This window comes from Schistocerca americana, chromosome 2 (assembly GCF_021461395.2).
Source record: "Schistocerca americana isolate TAMUIC-IGC-003095 chromosome 2, iqSchAmer2.1, whole genome shotgun sequence".
In the NCBI taxonomy this organism is placed as follows: domain Eukaryota; kingdom Metazoa; phylum Arthropoda; class Insecta; order Orthoptera; family Acrididae; genus Schistocerca; species Schistocerca americana.
This window is the reverse complement of record NC_060120.1, coordinates 655325975-655349567: the sequence shown is the minus strand read 5'-3', so window position 1 is coordinate 655349567 and position 23593 is coordinate 655325975. Positions and strand designations below refer to the sequence as shown.

The following is a 23593-nucleotide window of genomic DNA, read 5'->3' as shown; positions in this document are numbered from 1 at the left end:
GCTCCTGCCTAAACTCCTCTTTCGATGAAGAGTGCTACAAAGAAATCAACTTTCAAGATTTATACGATGAAGCCTACAGCAAACTGTTGACATCTTTCGCGATAATACGAAATATCAAGTATCTAAATAGTCTTCACAATTACTTGTGTCCTAAAGTGGAATCTTGGAGATAAGATAAGATTAATGCAAATATGATGGCCATAATGTCCTCTGGTATCGCTGTGTCCTTGTAAACAATAATTGAAAGAAACTGGAGACAGATTATTCACGGTAATCTCGTGATCACGTCCCTTCCCTCATTCGTCGAAAGGAGCTGAAACATCTCAACAGTAGCTAACATTAGCTACAGTACACACGAAGTAAAAGTGCCAGTAAATACACGGTATTTTCTAGATATGATTCAGTAAGAAGCATGGTGGTAAACGCGTGCCGTCGGTCGAAGTCACTGTTTTTGGCTTGAACATCTTTGCTAAATAAATGTGGCGAGCAAGGTATGTTTGTGTACATTCCTGATGAAACTGAATAAAACACGTGTCATCTGCTTGCCCAGTAAATGATTTCAAAATGGGGCTGTGCTACTACAAATGAAAAATAATTTCCATCCGTTGCCACAGAAGCAATTGAAATCACAGACTATTATTAGTCGCTTTGAAAGCTTGATAGTTTTGTTATTACTAGTGGGATGGTTTTAGTCTGTCAGTCCGGAGGATTGTCTTGCAGCAGTAGATTAATATGCCATACTTTGCATACTTATTGTCGGAAAGGAGTTTCATTTGTTGCTGGAATGGCGTTCGGGTATCGAGGTTTAGCTTTTTCGTGGTTGTCCGAAAACTTACGGCGAATGTCGGAATAATTCCTTGGAAAGGATACAACCGATTACTTCCCCATCCTTGCCCTTGATACCTTTTTAGTATTTTGTGATTGTTAAAGGCTGTTAATGAAAACAGAATACAGGCCTATGAGTGTGAAGTTTGACATACGTAAATCTTCACTGTTGAGAATTATGGAAATCGTATTACCAATTTTGGATTCCGGATGACCTTAGCTCATCACATTCCTATTTCCTCATCTCCAAATTTTTGCTTCACACAATACTCATTAATGATGTAGATTGTGATATTCCCCCTTAAGCATTCCCATAGTCAGATACAATGGATCATTCTGTGCAAACATCTTAATTTGTATTCCAATAAGCCTAAAATAAAATGAACAATATTAATAATGAAGAGGGAGGAAAATAGAGAAGAAAACTGCCATTCAACATTTGAAATAAATGAAATTAATATGTAAGATAAAAATCTTAGTTTCGTGTTAACAGTCATTATTGCTCATAACCATGTTAATGTGTGGCCATAATGCATATAAAATTACGAAAAGTTCATGTGATTTGGATGAATCAGAGCCTGTAGATTCTGCTCAATTTTTCATATTTCAGTTTATATTAGTTTTGTTTTGGTTATAAGGTGAGATAGTTCAATCACCATTCAGAATGTTAGAACTTTTTGATTGTTATTTCTTTATTTCAAAACTGAATTTTCATGTGGACCAACAGGCAAGTAATTTCATTGATCCTTCCTTTTGTAAAAGGAAACAGCCATAACAGTTTTGCTGTTTTTAATTTTTATCTGTGTAAGATATTACCTTTGTGATGTGTCTTGTACTGTGCTACAACTACATATATCCAATGACTGTCTCTGTTGTCTACAGATAATGATGCGGAATACAGGAGAAGAAAGGCGTATCGCTACGTGGTGGATGGGTGGTGTCGCCTCAGCTGGTGCTTGTTGCTTCACGCAGTGCCTTGACACAGTGAAGGTAGGCCTTAATCCGTTACTGTGTATTTCTTTAGGAGTATGGAATTGGATTAAGTAACTCCTTGCCATATTTATATACTGTGGAGAATAATAACAAAAATTGAGGGAAGAGGAAAGTAGCAGAGGAGTTAGGAATGTACATCCCATCAGTTGCATAATATATCCTTCATTTCTCATTAAAACTTGTAAAATGTGTATATATGTGAAAGAATCAATATTTTACATCAAAACATATGAGAAGGATTAGCTAAAAATGAATTTATCATTGCCCCTGTATTTTATTTGCTCAGGTACAGTACTCCTATAGGTTGAAGAAGAGACCATCTAGCTATAATGGAGGAAGAAAGATATAAGAAACAGGAAAAGGCAAATAACATACAGTCAGTTAACCATGTAGGATCTGACGATTTCACCATATTTCAGATAGAGAAGTTTGCTAAATGGAGAAGTACATATCACAAATAATATAACAACAAGAAGTTCATAAAGTTTATTTGTTGGAAGAAATACATATTGAAGTGCTTTATCACAACACATTGATAGAGCAACTAGGAACTAACTACATTCCTAGTGATACTGGAGCTGAGTGGTCAAACATTAAAATGCAATAAAGAAAGCAGTAGACAAAGCATCATAAAGGAAGATGTACATTAAGAATTAAGGGTTAAAATTTTTGTCCCAAGAAGTTGAAGAAGCCAAGGGTATGTATGATGTAAGAGATGAACTCTTTTCCAACCTATCACAATATTTATAAAAGAAATAATAATTATTCTAAAAACAATTCTGAGAGTCACTTACCAACAAGCCTCAGGTTGTTATGTTTGTAACACATAAGATGGTATTCATGGAGAGCCACTGTCATATAAAGCCATGAAAACACAAAACAAAAATAGACACAATTTCTTTAAATATCACTGACAAGGGAACCTCCCCATCGCACCCCCCTCAGATTTAGTTATAAGTTGGCACAGTGGATAGGCCTTGAGAAACTGAACACAGATCAATCGAAAAAACAGGAAGAAGTTGTGTGGAACAATGAAAAAAAAAGCAAAATATACAAACTGAGTAGTCCATGCGCAAGATAGGCAATATTAAGGACAGTGTCAGCACAGTAATGCTGTGGTCCTGTGGTTAGCGTGAGCAGCTTTGAAACGAGAGGTCCTTGGTTCAAGTCTTCCCTCAAGTGAAAATTTTAATTTTTTATTTTCAGACAATTATCAAAGTTCAGGCACACACACACACAATCAACTTCGCTCTCCAAAGTTCCAGGACATGTTCAGATTTGCTTGGACATATACAGGATTTGACGGTGTACACATGGAAAAATTTGAAAACGTTAAAAACATATGTTTTGACAGAGCACAGGGAAAACTGTGCGAGTGTGAAACTGGTGCATTCATTTGTTGCAGTTTATGAGACAAACTCTTGTGATTTCATCACTTTTTTGGGAGTGATTATCACATCCACAAGAAAACCTAAATCGGGCAAGGTAGAAGAATCTTTTTACCCGTTCGCCAAGTTTACAAGTTAGGTGGGTCGACAACATATTCCTGTCATGTGTCGTATAGAATATATCAGACGTGTTTTCCTGTGGAGGAATCGGTTGACCTATGACCTTGTGATCAAATGTTTTCGTTTCCCATTGGAGAGGCACGTCCTTTCGTCTACTAATCGCACGGTTTTGTGGTGCGGTCGCAAAACATAGACACTAAACTTATTACAGTGAACAGAGACGTCAATGAACGAACGGACAGATCATAACTTTGCGAAAATAAAAAATTAAAATTTTCACTCGAGGGAAGACTGGAACCAAGTACCTCTCGTTCCTCAGCTGCTCACGCTAACCACCAGACCACGGCGCTACTGAGCTCACAGTCTCCTTGATGTTGCATATCTTTGGCATGGACTACTCAGTTTGCATATTTTACTTATTTTTTTCATAGTTCCACACAACTTCTTCCTGTTTTCTCGATTGATCTGTGTTCAGTTTTTCAAGGCCTATCCACTGTGCCAACTTATAACTAAATCTGAGGGGGGTGCGATGGGGAGGTTCCCTTGTGAGTAAGAAGTGATAAAACATCTTTTCTTCCATAGGGTACAGGTATTAATATGAGTGAAGAAAAAATGTCTGTTATGGCATAATTTGACAAAGGGGCTGGATTAGTTTATTGCCACGCAGGATTAGCCGAGCGGTCTAGGGCGCTACAGTCGTGGACTGTGTGGCTAGTCCCAGCAGAGGTTAGAGTCCTCCCTCGGGCATGGGTGTGTGTGTGTGTTTGTCCTTAGGATAATTTAGGTTAAGTAGTGTGTAAGCTTAGGGACTGATGACCTTAGCAGTCCCATAAGATTTCAGACACATTTGAACATTTTTGATTAGTTGATTGTACACACAAAAAACCATGGGTGTGGAGGGAAGTATAACTAGGGGGGACTAAATGAAATAACTATGGAGGAGTTGATTTTACTATTGAAAACTATGAAGAATGGGAAAGCAGCAGCCTTAGACAGTAGTAATTCAGGGCAAATTAAATATCCCAGAAAATTTTTACACAGTAAACTATTAAACCTTTATAATTTATTGGAAGCAGAATATTGCTGCCACTGTTTAAGTAACCAAATGTGAAAGTGGTCTCAAAAAATTTGCCACTGTTAAGCTGTTCTCCTGAGTCACCATTAGACTCGCTTAACAAAAAGGAAAGAAAAAACAGTACAAAACAAGACCTCATGTGCTGCCAAGGGAGACCGGAAGTCGGTAATTACTGAACAGGTAGCACAAGTAAAATTGAGCTGTATGCAGACAGCTAGGAGTGAAGTGTAGCCGATGAAATAGGAGTTAAAGCAGTCAGAAGTTAACTTGCATAACAAAGCCAGGAATGAAATTTAGTGCAGTCACATCATACATTTCTGTGTGAGCTGAGAGGAACAAATATCATCATTTTTCCAGTGTCACATCAACGTGACTTGGCAGAGCGGTCACGTGTCAACAAAAAAATTGTAAGTGCTAATACAGAGATGTGGAATATCTGCTGTCGTTTTGAAAATGCGATATTTGTGAACATTAGGAATTTTGGGAAGATTCCACACAACACACTGTTCTCACTTAAATAAACAAGGAAAAAAGAGAAAAAAAACAAAACATTATAATATGAAAGATTTAGAAATGGTAAATAAGATAAGATTTCAGATACTGCAGGGTGATGCTACAGAGGTCACACCTCTCATGTATGCTATGTAAAGAATCAAATGTAATTTTACTTCACTCCCAGCCACATGTTAGCTGGTGTTAAAGAAATGGAACGTCTCAAATGACACCGGTTCATTGGAAGAATCAGAAGAACAAAGTCAGATAATGTTCCTAATACAACATATGGTGGGCTACCCTGTATGAAGATTTCTCAGCTTCCAGAAACATCTCAAAGAAACACCAGAAATTCACAGGAGAGCACAGTAATTGTGCAAATCAAGCACCCGAGGTATGTGTAACAGCAGTGCCATCATCAGTGAAAACAGAGATGGAAAAAAACAGCAGTAGCAGCAAGCTACTAACCACAGCCCAGACACAATCCATGAGGTGCAGGAAATCTGTGCTTCTCAAGGATTTTTGGGACCTCACCAGGACACAGGACAGAATGTGACACTGAATACTGTACATATGACCAAAAAATATCCTCATATTAATAAAACACTAACTGTGATGTAAGTGAGTTTATGTAGCATTAGGAAGAAATTGGATTTGAGCATTTCTGCAGTAACGAAAAAGTAGATGTTATATGTGTTTCAGATCATTGACTGAGGAGTAATGAGGTAGTTTTCTTTGTTTCTCAGGGACATGTTGCTACCGATGTAATGTGTTGGGAAGTGAAAAAAAGGGTGGGGCAGGCATGTTTGTTTAAGACGGTACAAGATTCACAAAAATAGATCATAGCACATACTGTTCTGAAACAGACGGGGAATTCAGTTGTGTAAATCTTGTGGATTGTAACCTGACCATTATAAGTATCTCCAGCTCTCCAAGTGATACCATGGGTATTTTCTTTGAGTAATTTGAATTAATAATGTTCAGTTGTTAAAATCTAAAACAAAAATTGCTGTCTGTGGGGACTTCAATAGAGAAATGAGACGGACCAAGCCAGTAAGTCATTACTAACCACCTCAGATTGTTCAGTCTATATAATAGCTGTAGAAATGCCATATGTGATGGAACATGTATCAGTAACACCATTGTTAACTTTGAAAAGGATTTGTACGCTATCACTATTGTTGGTTGGGGATTTGCAGGCCATTATCAAATACTCCTTAGCCTTAACCAAAACAAAACTGTAGGATTCCCTTCTAATACATATGCCAATGCTATAGGAAAGGTAGCATGGGTCAGAGGGCAAGAGGAAGAAATAGTGAACCAATTCAGTCTGAAACCTAGAAATATGTAGTGGGACAGTATATACCAATGTCAAATGGGAATAAATGAAACTTCATTAAAATTTATTAGATTTGTGGTATACTTGTTCTCCTCTTATAAAAATTAGTCTTAAAAGCAAACATGTAAAGAAGAAGATTAAGTGGTACACAGATGAACTTACCAATGTTTTGTTGTTGTTGTTGTTGTTGTTGTCTTCAGTCCAGAGACTGGTTTGATGCAGCTCTCCGTGCTGCTCTATTTTGTGCGGGCTTCTTCATTTCCAAATACTTACTGCAACCTAAATCCTTCTGAATCTGCTTAGTGTATTCATGCCTTGGTGTCCCTCTATGATTTTTACCCTCGACGCTGCCCTCCAATACTAAACTGGTGATCCCTTGATGCCTCAGAACATGTCCTACCAACCAATCCCTTCTTCTAGTCACGTTGTGCCACAAATTCCTCTTCTCCCCAATTCTATTCAGTACCTCCTCATTAGTTACGTGATCTACCCATCTAATCTTCAGCATTCTTCTGTAGCACCACATTTCGAAAGCTTCTATTCTCTTCTTGACCAAACTATTTATTGTCCCTGTTTCACTTCCATACATGGCCACACTCCGTACGAGTACTTTCAGAAATGACTTCCTGACTCCTAAATCTATACTCGATGTTAACAAATTTCTCTTCTTCAGAAACGCTTTCCTTGCCATTGCCAGTCTACATTTTATATCCTCTCTACTTCGACCATCGTCAGTTATTTTGCTCCCCAAATAGCAAAATTCATTTACTACTTTAAGTGTCTAATTTCCTAATCTAATACCCTTCGCATCACCCAATTTAATTCGACTACATTCCATTATCCTCATTTTGCTTTGTTGATGTTCATCTTATATCTTCCTTTCAAGACACTGTCCATTCCATTCAACTGCCCTTCCAGGTCCTTTGCTTTCTATGGCAGAATTACAATGTCATCTGCGAACCTCAAAGTTTTTATTTGTTCACCATGGGTTTTAATTCCTACTCCAAACTTTTCTTTTGTTTCCTTTACTGCTTGCTCAATACATAGATTGAATAACATCGGAGATAGGCTACAACCCTGGCTCACTCCCTTCCCAACCACTGCATCCCTTTCATGCCCCTTAACTCTTATAACTGTCATCTGGTTTCCATACGAATTGTAAATAGCCTTTCGCTCCCTGTATTTTACCCCTGCCACTTTCAGAATTTGAAAGAGAGTGTTCCAGTCAACATTATCAAAAGCTTTCTCTAAGTCTACAAATGGTATAAACGTAGGTTTGCCTTTTCTTAATCTATCTTCTAAGATAAGTCATAAGGTCTGTATTGCCTCGTGTTCCAACATTTCTATGGAATGCAAACTGAAATTCCCGAATGTCAGCTTCTACCAGTTTTTACATTCATCTGTAAAGAATTCATGTTAGTATTTTGCAGCTGTGACTTATTAAACTGATAGTTTGGTAATTTTCACACCTGTCAACACCTGCTTTCTTTGGGATTGGAATTATTATATTCTTCTTGAAATCTGAGGGTATTTCTTCTGTCTCATACATCTTGCTCACCACATGGTATAGTTTTGTCATGGCTGGATGGCTGGCTCTCCCTAGGCTATCAGTAGTTCTAATGGAATGTTGTCTACTCCCAGGACCTTGTTTGGACCTAGGTCTTCCAGTGCTCTGCCAAACTCTTCATGCAGTATCATATCTCCCATTTCATCTTCATCTACGTCCTCTATCATCTCCATAATATTGTCCTCAAGTACATCACCCTTGTACAGACCCTGTGTCTACTCATTCCACCTTTCTGCTTTCTCTTCTTTGCTTAGAACTGGGTTTCCATCAGAGCTCCTGATACTCGTACAAGTGGTTCCCTTTTCTCCCACAGCCTCTTTAATTTTCCTGTAGGCAGTATCTATCTTACCCCTACTGAGATATGCCTCTACATCCTTGGTTAATATCAGTTCCATGGGATTTGGGCGGATTCATCTTTATCCCCCAGGGATGTTAACATTCTGAGTTAACTGGCGGAGTGACCACCATCAGACCCCGAGTTGTTTTCGCTGTTTCTTCCAAGATAGTTTTCCTGCACAGAATTCTATTCAAATCTTGAACTATTCTATAATCTATTTCTAAAATCTTGAACTATCCTAAATTTTAGTTTGTAGGAAACTGGTTATGACAGTCAGGTAGAAAACTTAAGAGAATCACGAATGAACAGTGATCTCTAGATGAAATAAGCAGAATAAGAATGTTATAATCGTGAAAAGTGTAATATGATGGTACTATTTAAACAGATTGATACCTAGACAACATAAATGGAGTAAACTGAATAGGACATTATATTTATGGAAAACACAATATTGTATGACTAATTTAAACAACTATTATACAGTAGTGTATAATTTTCTATTTAGTATAGAATATTTTATACCTTTTATGAAATGTGATGTAAATGGGAGGGTTTGTATAATTTTTGGAAGGGGTGGGTATTGTACTGTACATTAAAACATTGTACACCAACATATGAATCATGACTAACACAGAACACACACACCACATCTTTCAAACAACCCTCACGTGCAAGTGTGACGGATTCTTCATCATTTGCCATTCCATAGGGGTTGCTAAGATTTTCTTCAGGCACATCAAGGGTGAAAGTGAGAATGTCTGTTCTGTATTAGACGATTTAACAACATACCTCCTCCGGCTTTTCACTCAAGTACTGGTGAGGTAGGGATCCTGTGGAAGGGGGATGGGAAGGGTTTCCTGTCTTTGGGAGTATCTTCTTTCTCTTCTTCGATCTTGGCAACCATTTCTTTTCTTTCGTTACTTACTTATCATTGGAGTACTTGCCTATTTTTTCCCTCTTTCCATATTCATCTACTTCTATCACAGAAGTCCTTCATATTCTCTCTGGTTTCCAATAACCTAAAAGTTATCTCCAGATGATAAGATCGAAGAATCAGGCTGCACAAACACACATCATCATTCACACAAAGGTATATGACTATGCGACACTTAATGGTTCATACCTCTCGACAGGTTTGTAGTTAGTAGTTTCGTTGTTTGTGTACTCATGTTGTTGTTGTCATTGTTGTGGTCTTCAGTCCAGAGACTGGTTTGATGCAGCTCTCCATGGTACTCTATCCTGTGCAAGGTTCTTCATCTCCCAGTATCTACTGCAATCTACATCCTTCTGAATCTGCTTAGTGTATTCATCGCTTGTTCTCCCTCTACGATTTTTACCCTCCACGCTGCCCTCCAGTACTAAATTGGTGATCCTTTGGTGCCTCAGAATATGTCCTACCAACTGATCCTTTCTTCTAGTCAAGGTGTGCCACAAATTTCTCTTTTCCCTAATTCTATTCAATACCTCCTCATTAGTTTTGTTATCTACCCATCTAATCTTCAGCATTCTTCTGTAGCACCAAATTTTGAAAGCTTCTATTCTCTTCTCGCCCAAACTATTTATCGTCCACCAAGAGACCAAGGCATGAATATGCTAAACAGATTCCGAAGGATGAAGGTTGTGGTAGTTACTTGGAGATGATGAACCTTGCACAGGATAGAGTAGCGTGAAGAGCTGCATCAAACCAGTTTCTGGACTGAAGACCACAACAACAACAACAATGATAACAGTAACACAAACCATATCAAGTTTTATGATGCAATGGCCACACCGAACTTAAGAGATTTGTGGCATTTATTGAATGCTATTTGGTTTATGTTCAGCTGTTGTGCAGCACATTTTTTGTACTGTATCAGGAGCTACTAATTGTTAATGGCTATCTTATCCTTAATTTTAGTGCCCCTTTATGGATTCAGAAATGTTAAAGATAAAAATCGTTCTACACAAGTAGAGCAATAAAAGAGAAATTTACGTGGGTCTTCCTCCTCTTCTTAAAGTATTGTGATGAAATATTTATATTTCAAGAATCATTGCTGATAAATTAAGATATATGCATAAGGATGCACAAATTAGTTGAATACACTCTAATCCCCTTTATATGCACTTATATACACTATCATGCAAATATGCAAAAAACTGAGTTCTAGTTAGTACAGTCATCATGCAATATGTGCATTGGAGGCAGTAGAATGAGTTAACAGTCTGTCACAGATACTGGCTGTCTAAAATTTATCAGTGTTCCACAAAAAGATTTCTTCCCTTAAAGGATTCCCATTTAAGCACACAAGACATCTTTGTGATAATCTCATACTGGAAGCAAGTTTAGCAGCAGACCTCTGAATTGGTTTTATGACTTATTTTTAAACTGGATGGTGGGGATCACAAACACTCAATTTCCAAAAATAGGTTACATAAGCAGCCACACACTTCTTCTTTATGAGTGCTCAACACTTCCCCAATAAACCATTGTCAACCAGTTGCCTACTCTATAATTGACCTTATATAGTAATTTGGTTTCAAGTCATTTACCAAGGATCATACTGTTAATACTGTATTTGAATGTTACGTGTATGTTTCTTTTATCCATCTGCATTTAAAGCAGGGCTTCACAACATACGTGCTCGCGGAGCAAGCTGTGAGCAGCAAGGCGCGAGCACGGAGCAGCGTGAGGACGCTACCCCCACTACCGAACCAGAGCGGAGAGTGGGGAGAGTCACGTGGGGCACACAATAGCTGCCGCCAGTCAATGTAAATCTGCGGCCACCTGCAGGGATATCACTCACGAATTATTACTGTGACAAATGAAACAAATAAAGGAGAATGTACACGTGTCATATAATTTTATTAGCTTAGTGTATGCCTCTACATTCGTATTAATTTGTGAACTGTTACACAATAAATGATGTCACTGAAGTGTGGGATTCTTGGTTATCTTGTACTTTTTTCTCTTTACAATTGCATCTAGATTCGGAGTAATTGTTCTTGTGCATTGTAGGCACAGCGTGCAGTTTAAATTTCGATCAGACAATGCGTTTCTCAGGTGCGTCGTGTTACATTTCATTGCAGAGAACAGTTGTTCACAAACATACGTGGAACCGAACATTGATATTATTGTAGCCACCAGTTTGTGCAAACGAGGAAATCTATCCTGAGGGAAGTGTCTGTAGAATTCCAAAATGTTTTTCTTGTTCTGAAATCTGTCTCTGTATTCTCTGTCACACTGGAGGTAAATAATTTCTAGTTGCAGCTCAGGACGAATCTCTTCAATATTCGCTGAATATGGAGAGGAGAACAGATCAAAATCGCTGTCTAGTGCTGTCAGATCTTGAAAGCGTTGATCAAATTCTTCCTTAAGGGCAACTAAACTATGTGAATAACGTTCACAGTCTTTGTGAACATCTTGCACGGATGATAATTTAGGAAAATGAGCTAGATTTCCTGTTTCCAGTTGACTCACCCAAAGTGTCAATTTCATTTTAAAATCTCGTGTTCGATCTGTGAAACAATTAATTAGCAGATCTTTACCTTGTAGTGAAATGAAATGTTCAAAGCATTCAGATGGCTAGTTAAATCTGCTAACAACGTGAGATCACATTTCCATGAAGGCTCTTTCAATTCAGGAACACACATGTTATTTATTTCCATGAACTTATTTATCCCATCTAATAGGCAAAAAAATCGATTTAATAATTCGCCACGACTAAACCAGTGGACCTCGCTGTAATAAGGCAGGCTACATACTGGCTTTCATGCTCAAGAAAGCTTTTAAATTGCCTGCGTTGTAGCCCATGCTTCCTTATATAATTGTTTGTACGAACAACAACACTCATCACATTTTTTAGAGTGATACTCTTTGCACATAAGTTTTCCTGGTGGATCACAAAGTGAACGCCCCTTATTTCATTCGGCACGATCAGTTTTTGCATTTTCTCCTTCAACAGCGCAACAAAACCTGACTTTTTCCCTGTCATCACTGGTGCACCATCTGTAGACACTGAAACTAAAGAATTCCATGACAATCCTATATTTTCAACACTTTCTTCAACACTACTTAAAATATCACCTCCGGTTGTAGTGTTCTTCATGGCTACTACATCGAGGAGCTCCTCCCTCACCTGAAGATCTCTATTAACACCTCTAATAAATATGGCAAGCTGCACTGTTCCAGTGATATCAACACTTTTGTCCAGAGCTAGACAATACGTCATAAAATCTTTACAGATATTTGCAAGCTGGCTCTGGACGTCGTCTGCCATGGCCTGTATGCGACGCATAATGGTCATGTTAGATAATGGCACAATCCGAAACTGTTCAACTTGAGATGGACTCAAATGTTCTGCTGCAACTACCAAACATACTTTTATTAAATCGCCATAGTGAAGGGGCGCAGGGATTTTGATAAAAGCAAAGCAATTTTGTAACTCACTCTGAGAGCTGCCTTAGTTGATTTTTCTTCGTTGTCCAGATCTTCTTCGGATAGCTTTCTTTTAAGTTTAATAACTTCCTGTGCATGATCTGGTCCATCACATTTTCCACTTCCGTAGTCTTTCACGTGGTACGACATATAATGTCGCTTCAAATTAAATTTCCTAAAAGAATTCAGCGTTTTGTGACATACTAAACATTTTGCAATGCCATCTTTTTCTGTAAACAGATACAGTTACTCCCAATGGGTGTTGAACTGCGAAAGCATGGTTGGGGTTACACAATGGCGACTTGACATGATTCTTAACCAGCGAAGTGACTGTTAGAGCTGATAGTAGTACTTTAAACGTTACACAGTCGGTGCGAATTCAATAGGCACGCTGCGGCCCTATTCAAACGTGCGCGCGCATTTCCCCTCCCTCCCTAATCGGCGACCTTGCACCTACTCGCGAGCACGTGCCTGAGCAGACGCGAGTACTCGCGCTCAAAACCGGCCAGTTGTTAAGCCCTGATTTAAAGCAAGCTGGCAGTCATCTTGCCAAATAAAAATTCTGTCCAAGTCACCCTGAATCCTCCTACAGTCCCTCATTATGGTGCCTCCCCATGCACAGAAATTAATAATTACCAACCAGTTTGACTCCCTACCACCTTCTTGAAGGTATTGCAAAAGCATCCACAAGAGCAACAACAAACCCATTACAGAGTAAGATATGTAGTCACATTCAGTTTGGATTTCAGAAGTGTGTCTCCACTGAACATGTCAGTTTTCAGTTTGTGAATCAGTTTATACAGATGACATTTTGTCAACTGTCTTCTTCTTCTCTCTTTTTTGCCTCTTTTTTTTCTTTCCTTCAAGCACTCGAAAATATAAGTAAAATTTCCTTGAAAATTATTAATTTTTTCTCTGACTGCACAAGGCCTGACTGCACCATTAGAAATAATGTACAATGGAAAATAAAAAAATGAAACACAGAATTCTAAATCTTTAGACATTTGTATTGAAAAGAATCAGAACTGGAAGGCACATGGTGTAATTCTTAAATCCCTAAACCCTGAAACTTTTTCATTATTGCTAACAGAAGACTTCGGAGGTGCAAACATGAAAAAGTAGGTTTTATTTTCATGGTTTTTCACTAATGTCTTATGGCTTCTTGTGTTTTGAGATGACCATCATTGTTGGATAAAGTGTTTGTTGTACAGAAGGATCTCCAGTCCCTCCTCAAATACTCAGGGCCATCCCATGACCTCTCAGCAAAGTGCATCTCTCTCCTCACCCCTGCTTCTCCCCCCAACTACTACCTTCTACATGCTTCCTAAAGTCCATAAACCCAACCAAGTGAGGTGGCGCAGTGGCTAGCACACTGCACTCGCATTCGGGAGGATGGCGGTTCAATCCCATGTGCAGCCATCTTGATTTAGGTTTTCCGTGATTTCCCTAAATGCTTCAAGCAAATGTTGGGATGGTTCCTTTGAAAGAGCATGGCTGACTTAATTCCCTGTCCGTCCCTAATCCGATGAGACCAATGACCTCACTGTCTGGTCTCTTTCCCCAAACAACCCAACGCCCCCCGCCCCCCCACCCCTACCAACCACCCAGGATGACCCATTGTGGCCGATTACTGCCCCTCCCCCCCTCTCCCCCTGAGAGAATTTCTGCTCTCATAGACAAATACCTTAAGTCTATTACCTACAGCCTACCATCCTATATAAAAAATACCAAACATTTTCTCCACCAACTCTCCACAGTTCCTGTACAGTTTGCCATATGGTGCCCTGCTCATCACTATTTATGCCGCCTCCCTTTACACTAACATCCCTAATGTCCATGACCTAACTGCTATTGAACATTACCTTTCCCAATGCTGACATGTTCCAAACCAACAACCTTCTTCCCAGCCTCCATGACAGACTATATCCTCACCAACAATTGCTTGTCCTTTGAAGGCATTACCTACAAACAAATCCAGGGTACGGCTATGGGCACCCGCAAGGCACCATCTTGTGTCAAGGTGTTCATTGGCCATCTAGAGGAATCCTTTTTAAACACCCAGAATCCTAAACCCTTCGCCTGGTTCAGACTCATTGATAACAACTTTGTGATCTGGATCAAGGGAGAGGACAGCCTATCCACATTTCTCCAGAACCTCCACACCTTCTCCCCCATTCACTTCATCTGGTCCTACCTAACCCAAAACACCTCATTCCTTGATGTTGATCTGCACCTCAAAGATGGCTACATCAGTACCTCTCTCCATATAAAATCTATCAACTGCCAACAAAACCTATACTTTGACAGCTGCTACCCTTTCAATACCAAGAAGTTCCTTCCATACAGTCTAGCCACACGTGGCTGTCGCATCTGCAGTCCCTCTCAAAATACTCTGAGGGTATCACTGAGGCTTTTACAGACTGTAATTGTGCTGCATTCTATGTGGGCATGACAATCAACAAGCTTTCTGTCCGCATGGATGGCCACCGACAAACTGTGGCCAAATAACAACTGGACCACCGCGTTGCTGAGTACTCCACCCAGTGCAATGTTCTTCATTTCAACGACTGATTCACAGCCCATGCCATCTGGATCCTTCCCACTAACACCAGCATTTCTGAATTTGCGCAGATGGAAATTCTGTCTGCAATATATCTACGTTCCCGTAACCCTCCTGGCCTCAACCTTTGTTACTCATGGTCCTTGCCCATCAAGCTCCATCTCTGATCCTATTCCATCACTACACAGCCCTCTTTTCCGCCAATGCACCCGGTCTGTTTACTTCTCTTCTTTTCCAATACCGCCCCCCCCCCCCCCTTACCCATGCAACCTCTCTCTCCCACCCCCACCCTCCCTCTAACCTCCTGACTGCATCCAGCTGCCCTACCCTCTCTCCACCTAATCCCAGCATGCTTCCGCAGCAGCATTTTACCGTCCCCCCAGCCTCTTCCTTGCCCCCACTTGGCTGCCTCTCTCCCATCATACACTGCTGATTGTAGTCTGGCTTCAGCTGCCAGAGACTGTGATCATGTGTGTTTTGTCTGTTTTTGACAAAGGACCTCTTGGCCGAAAGCTTATTGTGCGACAGTCTTTTTGTTGTGCCTATCTACAACTCAGTATGTTCACTATATGGTGGGCAGCAAATATCCTTTTCATAATATTGTTACATTCCATCCATTATTTAAATTAATGGAAAAGACAATCATATAAATGGTAAACACATCGCCAATTTTTTAGAAAACTTGTTTTATTTGTAAACTGAGTGACTCATTCCCCATCGTATGAAAAATGGCACAAACACAGAGACAGTACTACTAACATCATACAGAACTTTTGAGAAAAACAAACTGCAGAAAACTTAAGATTTACTTGCATGTCTGAATGAACAGACACTAATGACAATAGACAGTCATCTGAAACCATTTTGAAATAAATTTGCTGAATGTGAATAACTTGGGCTCAGCTATATTAGGTATAGATAGCTGCTGGACGCACATGAAAATTTGTGCCTGACTGGGATTCAAACCCAGATTTCCCGCATATCGTGATAAGCAACACCTAACACAACTGAAGGCAAGTTATTCGCATTTAGTGAATTTATTACAGTGTATGATGAGAGTGTTAGTGTACATCGAACTCACGAAAGAGTTTTCTTGGAGATCATAGGACTGTCCTTGATAGGTCAAGGGTGCACTACACAAAGGAAGCAGCTACTTGGATAGCAGAGTAATTGTGAAGGGCACATGGGGTTTTTTAGGCTAGGTGGTGGTTTGAGGTCCTCTGATGAATGCTTGCCAGTCGATATGCAGAGAGCAAAATCAGACCTTGTACGAAGTAAAAACACTTAGACTTTCAAAATTTTAACAGTAAATTTTTGAAGGATTCAGAACAAAGTTTCTGAATTCATTGCCCTCCGGGAAAGTTGTTGCACTCAAATTGGTCTTGGAACTGAGAGCTGGCTGAAGCCTGAAGTAGAGAGCTCCGAAATATTTGGCAAGATATGGAACATATATAGAAAAGACAGAGTAGGCACAGTAGGTGGGGGCCTTTTTATTGTGCTCAGCAAGAATATTGTAAGACTTCATGGTAGCTTACAACTGTGTACCAGACCAAGACTTGAACTCGCCTTTCACAGGCCAGTGATCTACTAACTGAGCTACCCAAGCACGACTCATAAACTCTTCTCACACCTTTCCTTCTGCCAGTGTCTCATTTCCTACCTTCCAAATTTCAAAGAAGTTGTGCAAAACTAACACTCCTAGAAGAGAGGATATATGGAGATATGATTTAACCTTGGCCTGGGGGATGTTCCCACAATGAATTTTTCATTTTGCAGTGGAGTGTGTGCTGATATGAGACTTCCTATCAGATTAAAGCTGTGCACAAGGCCGGGACTTGAACGTAGGTCATGTGCCTTTTGTGAGCAAGTGCTGTACTAACTGAAGAAAGGATGTTGTGGAGTGAGGCAAAGTAGGAGATGAGGCACTGGTGGAATTAAAGCTGTGAGGACTGGTCATGGGTGGTACTTGGATAGCTCAGTTGGTAGAGCACTGGCCCACAAAAGGCAAAGGTCCAGTGTTCGAGTCTCAATCTGGCAAACAGTTTTACTCTGTGAGGAAGTTTCATATCAGTCCACACTCTGCTACACAGTGAAAAATTAATTCAAGAATATTGGGTATAACAAGGTTGAAACTGAGTCTATGAAGTTATCTCGAAGCGAGAAAAAGAAGTAAATGAACTCAAGTTAGTTATTAGATGTTTTTACTAGCTGCCAGATTCCACTGTAACAGTTGCAGAATCATTCAGAGAAAGTCTACACTCTGTCCTGTGGCAATACCCAGATCATGCAGTATTAATTGGAGGCACTCGAGTACTGACAGGGTCACCTGTGGATTCGTTGCAGGTGGTACAGACAGTGAGTTTTGTGAAGTAATTTTGAACATGTTTTTCCAAAAAATGTCTTGAGCAGATAGTTTGTCACCCACATGCAGTGGAAATATTTACAACGCTGTAGCTACAAACAGGCCTCACCTTAAGAACAATGTCAGTCTAGACACAGGGATTAGTAATCATGTTATCATCATAGATGATATCTCAAAGCCGCCTAGGAGAGTATTTTTACTAGAAAGAGTAGATAAGCAGTTATTAGCATCCCACTTAGACAGTGAATGGATACCACTTAATTCCATTATGATGAACGTAGAGGAATTATGGGGAACATTTAAATTTATTGGAGGGGAATCACATTGTGGAGAAGGATGTGCTGAGTAAGTGGATTAAGGATGGAAAAGACACATGATAGTTTAATAATAAAATTTGGAAAATGCTGAAGAACCAGAGACTTTAATGTTCAGTTCAATAAAGAATGTGCAAATGATGAGAGGCGAAAGTTAGTAGAAATTCTTGTGTATATCAAAGGATTAATGTCCAAAGCATACAACTTTAATTATCCTACCTTAGCAAAAGATCTTGCAGAGAACCCAAGAAAATCCTGGTCCTAGTAGTAGTAGTAGTAGTAGTAGTAGCAGTAGAAATAGAAGAAGAAGAAGAAGAAGAAGTTGCTGGCTTCTGTCCAGTCACTTGTTGACCAGTTTGGTGGTGCAACAGAAGACAACTAGAAGACAGCTAAAGTTTAAAATTTTGCATTTGAGAAATCATTTACACAGGAGGACCACACGAACATTCCGTCATTGGACCATCACACAGACTCCTATATGGAGGACATAATAACAGGCATCCCTAGCATAGAGAAACAACTGAAAGAGTAAAAAATAATACAGCCAGGTCAGGATGAAATCCAAATTCAGGCACTGGCCCCTTACTTAGTTTGCATTTATGGCGAATCTCTTGCTCAGAGTGAAGTCCCAAGCAACTGGAAAAAAAGTTCAGGTGACCCCCGTTGTAGTGCTTTGAGAACTTCCGTGTAAATTCTAGAACCACTTGTCCTTCTACCATCTCGGACACATGATATTTTAAAAATAAGTGTGAGAGAATGTACATACTGCGTGACACACGTTTGTGTGTGCAGGCTGGAAAGGAGTCATGAGCACAAGATAGATGCGACGGTCGAACGGCATCGACAAGTGTGTTTGCCACTCGTGCCATGGAAGCCGTATTGGAACAAGGAGTGTTTATGTATCTTATAGTGTTTTATATCGTTGACTATTGTAACAAGAAAAAAGAAAAACAGTGGGAAATACTTCATGTCTTAGCCCTGAACGAGGCAAGATGTATTTTGGGTCCATATATTACGAGTGGTTCTTAAACCGACTCATTTATAAATGTTAATTAAACGTGTTTCTAAAGCTCGAAATATGAGTGAAATATGAGAAGACGAAGATATTTATATGTGGATTGTGAGAATGTTATTCTGCATAGTCTGAAACATCGTTAATTTTTGAAAACATAAAGTTTGTGTATTTACTCCACACGTTCTATCATCAAAAATCGTTAGAACATGGTGACCAGAGGAAAGGACTTGATAAAACGGGAATTTTGAGAGGAAATCAAAGCAGAAGATATGATAGCAACCAAGTATAACAAGACAAGAGAACTGTTTCACGGAATCGGATTTCTGCCTAAAAAGTTCAAATAGTGAAGGTTAATAAACACAATAAAAGAGAAGAAGTAAGGAAGGTGTAACATTAAAAGAAGAGAGAGAAGATTCTGATGTATTAGACTAAGAAGAAATATGATGAATAATTCATTGAAGATGATCTGTTGTGGGGAGTAAGCAGCTCTCACACACATTACGGGGATGCAGATGTGGAAACCAACCTAAGTTTGACAACGCCGGCACCAGTCGCTGATGACTGGCACTGATTCCACATACGCTCGCCGACGCTGAAACCAGCATTCAACACTGCTGGCGCCAGTGCTGTTTGCTGGCACTAATTACGCATCTGTTCACCAACGCAGTTAGAAATCTTTGCCGGGTGAGCGCAAAACAATAATTGTTTGAGTGTAAAGTTCAAAAGAAACTGTTGAGTAATAGACTGTTAGTATAGTTATTATACACAGTGTAGAATTTTTTGATGATTACTAGATCAAAAACTAAGAGGAATATGAATAATACACAGAGAATTGGGGAAACTTCAGAACAACCATGGCAATGAAAGTGAGTAAGGAGGTGCCTGTCTGGTCTGAAGTAGTAAATTTAATCAAAGCCCAAAGGGCAGATTCAGAGGCTTTAAGAAAGACAGCTGTAAATCCTCAAAGTCTTAAATTAGACTCAGTAAATACTCAACTAAATGATAAAATAGATAACCAGGGTGCTTCTTTGAGAAATGAAATAAGTGCGACTTTAAATGCCAAACTAGAAGCTCAGAGTTTACAGTTAAATGAAACTTTAAATTCTCAATTGGATGATCAAAATACAACTTTAAATGCTCAAAGTCTTTAGATTCAGGGGATACTCAATTAAAAAATAAATTGGATGTTCAGAATGAAACTTTAAGATTGTTAAGTGCTAAAGTGGATTCGCAAAGTAAAGACTTTAGTAATTTATGTGAAGGTATGGGAAATTTCAATACTGCATTTGATGCCTTAACTACCAAAGTAGAAAATTTTAAAATAGATTTGAAAGAGGAATTAACTAATTCGTTAAGCAGTCATGTAAACCAACTGTTCACTGACTTTAGTCAGACACAGAGTAACCAATTTCGTGACTTAGCTAAAAAGTTGGAATTGGATATTGAAGATACATATAATAATGTAGAAGCTGAACTTGGTGAAAAATAAGGATCATTTCAAAGTGTATGTAATGTTACGTTTGATGCTGTAAAACATAGATTACACACTTTAAAAGAGAGTGTTGAGAAACAGGACAAGTTATTACCACTACTTCAATCACAAATTGCAGGCATCGATACTCGAGTAGATATTTTAAAGAGAAACTAGCAACTTCAGGTATGATGAATATAAGTAGCCTGGAGCAACAGGTTAAGGAAATGATAGATGGGAAAGTGGCCACGAGAGTAACCTCCGACTATATGTGTCCAAATTTGTCTTCTGAACTTAACGATGCCAAGAGAGGTATAGACAATTTGGAATAACCTTACCTGATGTTGTGTTACCTAGTAAAGTGGTGATTGTTTTGTCATGGGGAGACTTTCACACAAAATTTAATGAGAAGTACTGGTTTGCACTTGCTCTAGTGAAGTTAATATCAGATCCATGGGATTCAGGTGGATTCACCTTTATCCCCCAGGGACATTAACATTCTGATTTAACTGGCGGAGTGACGACCATCAGATCCTGAGTTGTTTTCGGTGTTTCTTCCAAGATAGTTTCCCTGCACAGAATTCTCCTCAAATCTTGAACTATTCTGTAATCTATTCCTGAAATCTTAAACTAACCTAAATTTTATTTCATAGGAAACTGTATATAACAGTCAGGTAGAAATCTTAAGAGAATCACGAATGAACAGTGATCTCTAGACGAAATAAGCAGAATAAGAATATTATGATAGTGAAAAGTGTAATATGATGGTACTATTTAAACACAGTGATACCTAGACAACATAAATGGAATAAACTGAAAAGGACATTATATTTATGGAAAACACAATATTATATGACTAATTTAAACAACTATTATACAGCAGTGTATAATTTTCTATTTAGTATAGAATATTTTATACCTTTTATGAAATGTGATGTAAATGCAAGGGCTTGTATAATTTTTGGAAGGGGTGGGTATTGTACATTAAAACATGATACACCAACACATAAATCATGGCCAACACAGAACACACACACCACATCTTTCAAACAACCCTCACAAACAAGTGTGAATGATTCTTCACCATTTGCCGTTCCATAGGGGTTGCTAAGATTTTCTTCAGGGACATCAAGGGTGAAAGTGAGAATGTCTGTTCTGTCTTAGACGATTTAACAACATACCTCCTCTGGCTTCTCACTCAAGTACCGGTGAGGTAGGGATCCTGGGGATGGGGGATGGGAAGGGTTTCCTGTCTTTGGGAGTATCTTCTTTCTCTTCTTCGATCTTAGCAACCATTTCTCTACTTTCCTTACTTACTTACTTACTTATCATTGGAGTACCTGCCTATTTTTCCCCTCTTTCCATATTCATCTACTTCTATCACAGAAGTCCTTCATATTCTCTGTGGTTTCCAATAACCTACAACTTATCTCCACATAAGAAGACCGAAGAATCAGGCTGCACAAACACACATCATCATTCACACAAAGGTATATGACTATGCGACACTTGATGGTTCATACCTCTCGACAGGTTTGTAGTTAGTAGTTTCGTTGTTTGTGTACTCATGTTGTTGTTGTCATTGTTGTGGTCTTCAGTCCAGAGACTGGTTTGATGCAGGTCTCCACGCTACTCTATCCTGTGCAAGCTTCTTCATCTCCCAGTACCTACTGCAACCTACATTCTTCTGAATCTGCTTAGTGTATTCATCGCTTGTTCTCTCTCTACGATTTTTACCCTCCACGTTGCCCTCCAATACTAAACTGGTGATCCTTTGATGCCTCAAAACATGTCCTACCAACCGATCCCTTCTTCTAGTCAAGGTGTGCCACAAATTTCTCTTCTCCCTAATTCTATTCAATACCTCCTCATTAGTTATGTGATCTACCCATCTAATCTTCAGCATTTTTCTGTAGCACTACACTTCGATAGCTTCTATTCTCTTCTTGTGCAAATTATTTATCGTCCACGTTTCACTTCCATACATGGGCACACTCCATACAAATACATTCAGAAACGTCTTCCTGACACTTAAATATATACGCGATGTTAACGAATTTCTCTTCTTCAGAAACGCTTTCCTTGCTATTGCCAGTCTACATTTTATATCCTCTCTACTTCGACCATCATCAGTTACTTTGCTCCCCAAATAGCAAAATTCATTTACTATTTTAAGCGTCTCATTTCCTAATCTAATACCCCTCAGCATCACCCAATTTAATTCGACTACATTCCATTATCCTCATTTTGCTTTTGTTGATACTCATCTTATATCTTCCTTTCAAGACACTGTCCATTCCGTTCAGCTGCTCTTCCAGGTCCTTTGTTGTCACTGACTGAATTACAATGTCATCGGCAAACCCCAAAGTTTTTATTTCTTCTCCATGGATTTTAATTCCTACTCCGAATTTTTCTTTCGCTTCCTTTACTGCTTGCTCGATATACTGATTGAATAACATCGGGGAGAGGCTACAACCCTGTCTCACTCCCTTCCCAACCACTGCTTCCCTTTCATGCCCCTCAACTCTTATAACTGCCATCTGGTTTCTGTACAAATTGCAAATAGCCTTTCACTCCCTGTATTTGACCCCTGCCACCTTCAGAAGTTGAAAGAGAGTATTCCAGTCAACATTGTCAAAAGCTTTCTCTAAGTCTACAAATGCTAGAAATGTATATTTGTCTTTCCTTAATCTATCTTCTAAGATAAGTCGTAGGGTCAGTATTGCCTCATGTGTTCCAACATTTCTACGGAATCCAAATTGATCTTCCCTGAAGTTGGCTTCTACCAGTTTTTCCATTTGTCTGTAAAGAATTTGTGTAAGTATTTTGCAGCCGTGGCTTATTAAACTGATAGTTCAGTAATTTTCACATCTGTCAACACCTGCGTTCTTTGGGATTGGAATTATTATATTCTTCTTGAAGTCTGAGGGTTTTTCGCCTGTCTCATACATCTCGCTCACCAGATGGCAGAGGTTTGTCAGGACTGGCTCTCCCTAGGCTATCAGTAGTTCTGATGGATTGTTGTCAACTCTGGGGCCTTGTTTTGGCTTAGGTCTTTCAGTGCTCTGTCAAACTCTTCACGCAGTATCATATCTCCCATTTCATCTTCATCTACATCCTCTTCCATTTCCATAATATTGTCCTCAAGTACATCACCCTTGTATAGACCCTCTATATACTCCTTCCACCTTTCTGCTTTCCCTTCTTTGCTTAGAACTGGGTTTCCATCTGAGCTCTTGATATTCATACAAGTGGCTCTCTTTTCTCCAAAGGTCTCTTTAATTTTCCTGTAGGCAGTATCTATCTTACCCCTAGTGAGAT

At 39.2% G+C, this 23593-nt stretch overlaps 1 protein-coding gene across 4 annotated transcripts in view; it reads left to right on the top strand.

Moving 5' to 3' along the window:
• Nucleotides 1-213: 213 nt before the first annotated feature.
• The window catches only part of LOC124595566 (mitochondrial dicarboxylate carrier-like), a 97291-nt gene continuing 73911 nt past the window's right edge, over nucleotides 214-23593 (top strand). For 2 of the 4 annotated variants that reach the window (XR_006978224.1, XM_047134351.1), the window contains exons 1-2: nucleotides 277-491; nucleotides 1708-1815. Coding sequence is in view for 2 of the 4 variants with exons in the window: in XM_047134351.1 (XP_046990307.1) it covers nucleotides 1711-1815 (105 nt within the window). In the remaining 2 variants the exon portion in view is untranslated. The other 2 variants (XM_047134352.1, XM_047134353.1) reach the window with 2 other exon arrangements.